Source organism: Chrysochloris asiatica, unplaced genomic scaffold (assembly GCF_000296735.1).
Source record: "Chrysochloris asiatica unplaced genomic scaffold, ChrAsi1.0 scaffold00279, whole genome shotgun sequence".
Classification (NCBI taxonomy): domain Eukaryota; kingdom Metazoa; phylum Chordata; class Mammalia; order Afrosoricida; family Chrysochloridae; genus Chrysochloris; species Chrysochloris asiatica.
Genome location: NW_006408797.1, coordinates 3,228,532 through 3,238,679, shown reverse-complemented (window position 1 = coordinate 3,238,679; position 10,148 = coordinate 3,228,532). Strand labels below are relative to the sequence as shown.

At 40.9% G+C, this 10,148-nt stretch overlaps 1 protein-coding gene across 1 annotated transcript; it reads right to left on the bottom strand.

Moving 5' to 3' along the window:
* Positions 1 to 215: 215 nt before the first annotated feature.
* Positions 216 to 9,432, bottom strand: LYPD8 (LY6/PLAUR domain containing 8). The gene is made up of 5 exons (XM_006874485.1): positions 9,378 to 9,432; positions 8,891 to 9,010; positions 6,261 to 6,425; positions 4,088 to 4,225; positions 216 to 466 (listed from the first exon to the last, which is right to left on the bottom strand). The coding sequence occupies exons 1-5, from the start codon at positions 9,430 to 9,432 to the stop codon at positions 216 to 218; spliced, it is 729 nt and encodes a 242-aa protein (XP_006874547.1).
* Positions 9,433 to 10,148: the final 716 nt, after the last annotated feature.

Sequence of the window (10,148 nt, the reverse complement as noted above, 5' to 3'; positions counted from 1 at the left end):
AAAACTCAGTGTACTTATTAAACTTATTAAATGGAATAGATTTCTCGCTTTCTAAGTATTTGGATTTGAGCCAGAAGTTTCTGGTTCTCCTACCTCTTCATTGTGTTTCTGTCTGGAAAGTTTAGACAGTGGAAGCCTGCCAGTCCTTGGCAGCCCCTCTGCAGACCCCTTTCAGGTACAGTAATAGAGGGAAGTGGAGCTGAGATCCAGGGGCCTCAGAGCAGTAGCTTAAACAGGAGGAGACTGGCAAGGAGTAAGGGAGTTAGAGAGATTTTAGAGCCCATGTTGGGAGTGGTGGTCTGGGTGGATTTGGGAGGGGTGGGAGTTAAGGTAGTGAAGTTGTCTACACAGTCAAACTTTTGAAAGGTGATTCCTCCAAATTCGTGGTTTGAAGCAGACAGGAACTGACAGGTGGAGCCATTGACATTTGAACAGCCTTTTAGCACAAGTGTTTTAGAGTTGATACCTGTGAATGAAGAGGAGACAGTGAGAATTCCTGGCAACAACCCTCCATTTCTCCTTCCCCTCTATTTACCCCCTTTCATATTAATGTTGTTGTTGTTATGTGCTGCTGAGTTGATTCTGACTCAGAGTCACCCTATACTTCTTTAACCCATCTGTAGCCTGCAAGAGGGGTCTGATCCTGAAATGAGGTGGGAGAAAGGAGACCAGGAGCATCAAATGATAATGATAGCCAGTGGAACCACAGAACACAGTGGTCAAAACTCTTATTCCTATATAGCCCTCCAGGAGGCAGGTCAATAGCCCAAGTTTCCAAATGCGGAATGGAGGTAGGCTTAAGAAACCTGATCTGTGTTCCTGTTTATCTGGAGGTGTCAAAAGCCAGGAAAAAGCTCAGCCAGCAGACCTCTGCCTTCAATCCAGTAGTGTGTGTGGTCAGGGCAGAAGGTCAGCAAGCTGGATCGCACCCCTCAGATTTCCATTCTCACAGGCTCTTCTTTCAGTCCCGTCTCCTTTCTAAGCTTGAGATTCCCACTCTGAGAAGAGGGGAAAACAGCAAGAGGAGAGGCAGGGAGACCACAGTGTGTCTACTCTAAAACCTAATTGTGTTTAATGATGTGTTCACATGCAGGTCCTAGAAAAAGAGCAAGGTCATTTGCCAAGCAAATGTGGTTATGCTATTGTCGTTAGCTGTCACTAGAGTTGGTTCCAAACTTATGACAACCCCGGGTATGACTTGATCCACTGTCGTCCCCATACTGTGATCCATAAGGTTGTTATTGGCTGGTTTTGGAAGCATATCACCAGGCCATTCTTCTAAGTCAGTCTTAGTCTGGAAACTCCATTGAAACTCAGCATATAACAATGCACAAGCCTTCACTGACAGATGGCTGATGGCTGTGCATGAGGTCTATGGGCCAGGAACTGAGCCTGGGTCTCACACATTGAAGGTGAGAATCTAGCAGGGAATCACCATTGCCCAATATGGTTGTGCTTGTTGTTGTTGTTGTTGCTAGGTGCCATCAAGTTGATACAGACTCATAGCGACCCTATGAACAACACAACGAAACACTGTCCAGTTCTGCGCCAACCTCACAATTGTTACTATGCTTGGTCCCATTGCTGCTACCACAGCGTTAATCCATCTTTTTGTCTTTCTAGTCTTCTACAACCCTCCACTTTACCAAACATGATATCCTTCTCCAGGGAGTGGTCCCTCCTGAGAATATGTCCAAAGGATGAGAGATGAAGCCTGGCCATCCTGATTTCCAAGGAACAGTCTGCTAGCAGTGGCCTTTTAGGGAGCACTGATTCTGTGCCCTCTAGAACTCAGACAGGCAAAAATAGGGAAGGAGCTGGCTCACAGAGGTAAATAGCAGGCCAAACTGTGAGAGGCAGTGCTGTGATTTGAGTTCAAGTCTACTTGGTTCTAAACTTGCTCTGAGAAGTGGGAAGAAACCTCTCAATTCCAGTGAAGAAAAGAACTCATTGCAACTATATAGCAAATGTCAGGGCTAGAGGTAGACTTAGAGTTAAATGTTGCTTGGCATGTTTGTCAAGTTAAAAAAAAAAGTGATTTTTGGATAAAATCAAACAAGCAAAAACTATATTTAAGATGGCTTTGGTATGTCTGGTTTCCAGCTTATATATAGCCTTGGTGGGAGATGTGGAGAGATGTGGAAAGTATATCCATTGAAGCAGAAGACACCTAAGCAGAAAGAATACATCCTTCAGATGCTGTTGTTATGAGACAAAACTTTCTAATTAAAAATCAGATCAATGTGGCCATTCCAAAGATATTTGAAGCAAAAAAAGGGGGGGGCTGGGAAATTCTGGATAATCCCCATGGTGCTTGAGAATCTCACGAAGAAATCAGAGATTATAATTAAGCATTGATTTCTAATACTATAACTGACATTTAACACACACACAAAAATCAAATTGACCCTGGATGTTAGTACTGCTGGTAACAGAGATTGGTAGGTTGTTCATTTCAATTTCAAATGCCTTTTCCTTTCCTTCTGGGCCAGGCTAGCCACATTGCCTAGTATCTCTTGCAGTCCAAATGGCCATTTGATTGGGTCCCACAATGGAATGTGGAAGGAAGTGAGGCATTCATGTCCAGGTCTGATCCATAAAACCCTTCATACCTTCCTCCACTCCCTCTTTTTCCCACCTGCCATTGAGATGCAAAGATAAAGCACAGACCTATGAAGTCCTAGGAGTCCTGGTGTGGTGCCGTAGGATAAGCACTGGACTGCTGACTGCAAAGTCGACAGTTCAAATTTAATAACCACTCTTCGGAAGCCCTGTACAGGTTCACTATGAGTCAGAACTGACTCAGCAGCACACAAGAACAACAACAACAACAACAACAAAAGTCCTAGGCAAGTGGGGCTAGATGGAAATAGGCCAGACCCCTAGACTCTGCAAAAAACTGCTGAACAAGCAAGAAATAAAAGTCTCGTATTGAGCCTCTAGGATTTATCAGCAATTAATTCTTTAACAGCAATTAACTGGTGATCTTTCTGAAATATTTGCTGTTGAAAATCCTATGGCTCACTGTTCTACTCTGGCACATGCGAAGTTACCATGAGTCAGAGTCAACTCAATGGCAATTATTTTGTGTTTTGCTTTATTGTAACTAATAAATGTATTATTGTTTAACAATCAGGCAAATGGTAGAAATGTGTATTTTATGCCAATACCAAATTACTTTTGAGGAAAATTGTTGTTGTTAAGTACCATAGAGTCGGCTCCGACTCATAGTGACCCCGCATAGGGTTTCCAAGGCTGTAAATCTTTACAGGAGCAGTACACCTCATCTTTCTCCTATGGAACCGCTGGTAGTTTCAAACTGCTGACCTTGAGGTTGGCAGCCTTGGAGTCGGTTCCGACTCATAGTAACCCTGTACTGGGTTTCCAAGGCTGTAAATCTTTTAAGGGAGCAGAAAGCCTCATCTTTCTCCTGTGGAACAGCTGGTAGTTTTAAACTGCTGACCCCGAGGTTCGCAGCCCAATTCTACGCTACCAGAGCTCCTTAAAAGTATCATTAGTTGGTTATTAAATCCCAATTTGATTCTTTATCCAGGTGACCGAAGTTGCTATAAATCTACACTCTCCAATGACAGGTTGTTGTTGTGTTGTTGTTAAGTGCTATCAAGCCAATTCCAATTCATAGTGACCCTAAATAGGGTTTCTGAGGTGGGTGTGAACCACCAACCTTGCAGTTAGCAGTCCAGTGCTTATCCTACAGTGCTATACCAGGACTCCCCAGTGATAAGTAGACAAGGAAAATACAGGTATAAAAGGAAGTAAAATCCCACACACCAAACCTAACGGAATTAAGTACCAGGAGGGATCTGAATAGTGCGTAGTAATGCCCAGGTATGATTAGAGGATGTAGGAGGATAGGGGTTAAAGAGAAGAAACTGCTGTGAACTAAGAAGGCAGAAAGAGCAACCATCTCATGACCACATTAACAGCCACCCAGTCTCAAAAGCTCTAACCATTATGCCCTTGCCCTGCTATCTTTGTTCTTCTCTAATAACCCAGAACTTATGAACCAAGGTTTGACATGTTTCCAACTGGACTTCTATAAAGGAATGGGAACTTCAAGACATACCATTACTAAAGTTTGCAACTATGTCCACACACCGTTCTTCTTTGTAACATTTCCGTTGTTTCACAGAACAGGAAGTTTCATTAGATCCATAACAAGCAGGGCACACCGTATTACCGAGCTCATCTTCCAGTGAAGGGGCTAGGTAGACCAAGAATCATTACTTGAAACATGGTACTTCTATGGAAGGTGAGAGGGGAGGGAAGTAAAGAAGCTGGCCAGAGAGGTTCTAAAAATGTAACAGTGGTATAGTTTCTCATTGCTTTTTTAAAATGTTTTTAACTCTTTATTGTGAGTTGAGTAAAGACTTACAGACAAGATCATCAGTTTTACATTCAACAAATCATTAGACTTCGGTTCATCTCAAGGATTGCAATCACATCCATGCAACAACAGTTATCCTGCTTCCTTCCTTTGGTTCCTATTTCCATTCCACCCTCTTTCCCATCCCTTCTGAACTTTGTCCTCAGGTAAATGTTGTCCTTTTGATCTTGAATGATTGACCATTCCATGGTGAACATACCTTACTGGCATTGTTGTCCCCACTATATATCCATCTACTGCTTGGCTGAAAATTGGGCCACAAAGGTGAGTTCCATTCCAGATCAGAAGAGAGGTCAATGGTCATAGTCTCAGGTTCCTGAGACCAGTACGATTGCTAGTGGTAGCCAAACACCATCTAGTTCTTCTGGTCTCTGAGTCACAGTTACTAATGTTTACCTGCTTGCTTGGTTCATTGGATTAACTGATTCCAAGCATCTTCAATTTTCATCACTCTTATTTCTTTCACACATAGAGAGACCAATATTTGCACTTTAGAAGGTCAGTCACTCATGAGCTTTTAAGATCTCATACACTACTCACCAAAGTAGGATGTAGCACATTGTCTTTGTGGACTACATTATGCCAGTTGATGAGGGCATCCCCTGAGACTATGGTCCTGAATTCTCAGGCCCAGCAACTCATTACCTTAAAAAGTATTTGATAATAGAAATTTATCATTTTGAAGGTGGCTTCTAATTTCATCCTTGAAAACTTAGATCTTGTCTGAAGACACCAGTTATCCATCACCTGCTCATAACCCATGTACCTTCCCTTAAAGACAATCCAATCTCTCAGGTGAATTAAGTAGTACATACCTGACAACAGTGAAAAGTGTGTCAGGGTACAGGTTAAAAAAATCATAGCTAAGGTTTCTAGTTAAAAACAATCAGTAGTTCAGGTCAACATTAGTCAACGTGTATGTGTACACTAAATCTTGTTCTGAGTAGTTGAACACAGACTTTTGTGAACATTGGGACTAGTAGAAAAAAATTTACATTGCATCTCAGCTCTGGTTTTAACTAATTGTGCTATACAACCACAGCCAATTAACTTTGTCTTTTTAGTTTGGTTTTTCCTCTTCAAAAGAGCAGCAGTTCTCAAATTGTGGTCCAGAAAGCCCTAGGGATCCTTAAGACTCTTATAGAGGTCAACAGGTTAAAACTATTTTCATAATAATACTAAGACATTATTTTCATTTTTAACTCTCATTCTTTCATGGGTGTACAGTGGCATTTTCCAGAGCTATGCAACATATGACTAAATGCAGAAGCAAATATGAGAATCTGTTGACTTATATTAATTCAGAAATTAGAGAGACTAGAGAAATATATACTAATAACACTTTCTCATTAATTTGTTTTTGTTTGCAAAACTATTTTCATGCAACATGTTATTAAAGGTAACGTAACAGATTTATTTTTGTTGCTATTAGCAATAAATGTCTTTAAATTTCTTAGATTTAATTTATAATAAACTAATTACCAAGAAATAGAGCCCATATAAACAAAAGTGCTTTGGGCTTCTCAGTCATTAAGATTAAGACTGTAAACTGGTCTTGAGATCAAAAAGTTTGAGAACTACTGATGAACGTCTAATATGCCTTCCAGAAAATACTTATGCAACTTGGAGTGTTTATCAATTTAGTCTACTGAGAAAGGGAGGAAACATAGCAGCAGTGCTGTTTGCCCCATTTTTTTTCTCAAATAATTAGTGTTTAAGTCAAGTAGCATGCTATCCAGATATGCACTTAAGTGCCTGGATATGTAATATCCACCCAAAGGTGAGGAGCACAGGTGAGAAAGGAGCTGGGAGGATACAGGGAAGGAAGGCTGGTAGCACTCACAGCACCCACCAGAGGCATTTTTGGTGTTGCAGTCATCTCCTCGGCAACATTGGCTCGCAAACTGAAAGTACATTCCATCAGACACATGGACAGTGAAGGCTGCAATCACTTTCTCCTCCTCACTGCACTCCTCTGCAGAGCAGGACTTATCCTCGTACAAAGTGATGTTTCCTCCTACACAAAGTCAAACACTGACTGTCAGTCCCAGTAAAGGTGACTGAAACCCTGAGAAGAAACTCTTTCAGGCAAAGGCAAGTAAAGCAACTTCAGTTTAATGTGATTTTGGAGACACTGGACAGGGTTTCCTACAAAAAAGAAAAGTCTTTCGCCATCAGTTAGTTCCTAGGTCCAGGAGGAAATGATCAGGTATTCATGTTAAACTCTAGGTTAAAGGCTGATGGGTAGATCAAGTTGACACTCCTGAACCACTAGTCAGTCTCAGTATTAACTAGATACGATGGGCTTTACGTACAATGTGACATCCCCAGCACCACTTGTAATAAGTCCCTATCTGAGTTTAGCCAAGTCTCTGTCCAATATTGTAAATACTACTTATGTGTGGATGTTAAATTTTAAATCTAAATAAATTAAAATTAAGCAAAATTTAAAATTCAATTCCTCAGTCAGACAACATAATTTAATGGCTCTACGGCCAACAGTGGCTGGTAGCTACCATATTGGACAATGCTGACAGAGACATTGTCATCATTGAAGAAAGTTCTACTGGAAAGTGCTAATCTAGTTCATAAAGAAAACAGAAATATGTTAAATACCACTACAAGAAAACAATCTACCAAAGTCAGAATACAGGATAACTACAAAACAATGGTCCAGTTTCTCCAATAAATCAATGACATTGACCAAAAAAGGCATGAGAGATGTTATAAAATATAACAACAGATTTAATGGTGAAATACAATGGGAACCTTTTGTTTGGATCCTAATTCTAACATCACATCTGTAAAACCATCTTTGAGACAAATGAGGTATTTTTAAGATTGAGTAAGTAGAAGAAATTAAAGAATTACAGTTAAATGTTTAGGTGTGTGAGCGCATGATGGTTATTTTAAAAGAAAAAAACAACAACAAAGGAGAAAGACCTATCAGATATGAATATTTAGGTATTTATGGGGAAAATGACATGGTGTCTAGATTTGCTTTAAACATGAGGGTAAGTCAAAAAGTATTGCTATAAAAAAATCAAAATCTGAAGCTATCTCAACATATCATCCATCTAGGTCTAGACATTTCTGAAGGCAACATTTCCATCTCTCTAACTCTTTTACAAAGAATTCTGTGCTCATCCACTGATGTCCTGTCAACACAGTAGCTTTAGCTTCAAGGAACTCACATTGTATTCTTTTTAAATGTTCTTTAAGTTTGGATTACAAAAAGAAGTCTAAAAGGTCAAGATCAGCGTTGTGTGTGGGAAGGGGTGGGGAGGTGTAAGATTTCCCAAGGGAATTCTCACAGGACAGCCCTAGCTACCCTCAAAGAATGAGCAGGTGCATTGTCATGATGAAGGGGGAAAAAATTCCTTGGCACAGCTTTCCTGATCGTTTTCTCACCTATGCAGTTTTCAGTTTTCTTAAAATATCTTCCTAATAAGTCCCCTTGATCATCCTGTATTCTTTGAGAAAATATATCATGATTACTCCCTTCAAAGTCCCCAAAAGTCATAACCTTCTGAACTGACCTCTCTGCCTGAATTTAACTGGCCACTGTTTAGATTGAGCACTTTTTGTGCGTGGTGCTATGGGATAATGCACTGGACAACTAGGTCAGTTTGAACTGAAAAGTCTGCAGTTCAAATTCATCAGCCGCTTCTTGGAAACCCTATACAGGGTCACTGTAAGTCTGAGCCAACTCAGTGGTGCTGAACAAAAACAATGAGATGAAGACAGGTGTTTTACTGAGAGAATTTGTATGCAGCCGTCCATTGATCACAGAGACATGTTTAAGTATGTTTTGTTTGGAATAAACCCATGCACATACGAACTAGAACCATAGTAGCAATATTTTTAAACTTACATTCATATTAAGACAAAAAAAAAAACTAGTATAAAAGCAAAATGCTGATAATTGTTAACATGGATGGTTATATGGCAGTTCATTATAATCTTTTTTGCTTTTGTGTGTATTTGAAAATATACCTAATAAAAAGTTGAAATCTAAGTGCTCTGAGAGATTACAATCCTGCCAAGAAAATATCTATGAGAGCATTTTGACTGAAGTCATGTTTGATCTGGAACAGAAAGAAACACCAAGGCAGAAAATAATGGAGCAGAAAAATGGAGGGATGCAAACATCCAAAGAAACCTGCCTGCTTTATAATTTAAGAGTCACCCTGCTTCTCATACCCAATAATGTCTATCTAGAATAAGGTTTTGATCTGGACCAGCATTTTCCAAGAAGGCAGAGGACTTGTATGCTGGCCAGATTTCCTATCCTTGTATTCCATATCTAACACCTCCATGTCTTGCTTATAATGTGCTGCTTCTCCTATGAATACACCCCAGTGGCTTCCTCTGTGCACAGCCCTGGCTTGACCTCCACCTTCCTTTCTTCCTTGGCCACCTAATCCACTCCCTGCCCAGTGCAAGTCCCCGGCGTGGAAGTGATTAGTATCCCGGACTAACCTAGAGTGGAGTTCACCATGGAGCTGGTACAGCTGGAGTTGGTGTCATTGGAACATTGAGAGGCAGTAGAACTGTTACAAGTGTTGTTCAATGAATTGCACTGCGTACAGTTCAGAGATTCTAGGGAGATAAAATGTCAAGCATCAGTCAACATGCAATAGGTATTTATAGAATATTCTCTATGAAAGTTACTGCAACCCACCTCTAGAGTAGAGATAGACAGGATGGTGCCCCTGCTCTCTAAGGACTCCCCAAACTAATGGAGCCACCCCCATTAGTTTCTGCCCATTGTCCACCTTTCCTGTCACTTCCTGGACCAGCATTCCCTGTGGGGAGACTCAACCTTGACCCTCAGAGAGCTCCCCTGAGGGATAGTGCACACAGAGGGGTCTCACATTCTCCAGTGACCACATCCTGATGTGAGAGGTGAGGTGACTTGGGAAAGATGAATAAGGGCCCCATAATGGGACCATATGACTCATCTCACCTACAGTCACAATGGTGAGCACAGCAATGATACCAGCAATAAGAATTCTCTTCATGGTAGCAGTGATGGTTTCTCTTTAGGATTATGGTAACAGAGCCTCAAGCCTAAAAAGACACAAAGAAGGCAGCTTCTGAGTCTTGCTATCACCAAATCATGTTAATCACCCTGCAACAAACCCAGTGCTCAGTTAGTACTTGTGACAGAAGTTCAGAATCCTCAGTTATGGAGCACATGATCAGTTGCAAATTAGAATCCATAAATTTTCACTGATTGCTTTTCAGAAGTGAACCACCATCAGTTCTTTCTTTCTAGTCCATCTTTTAGTCTAGAAGCTCTGCTGAAACCTGTTCAGCATAATAGCAACATGAAAGCTTCCACTGACCACAGGTGGTGGCTACTCATAAATCAGGAATTGAACTTGGGTCCTTCTCATAGAAGGGTAGAGTTCTAACACTGAGCCACCAATGCCCAGTTGTGGCCTCTTATCATCCAAGTTTTCTAATCCCTAATGCCTGGCATGGCACTGTAGGATAAGCACTGGACCACTATATAAGGTCAGTTTGAATTACAAGGGCGACAGTTCAAACACACCAGCCACTCCTCAGAAACCCTATACAAGGTCGCTATGAGTCAGAACCGACTCAATGGCACTTGACAACAATGCTTGTAGAAGCAACTATGTTGTTGTTGTTGTTAAGTACAATGGAGTCGGTTCCGACTCATAGTGACACTGCACAGAGTTTCCAAGGCTATAAATCTTTACAGGAGCAG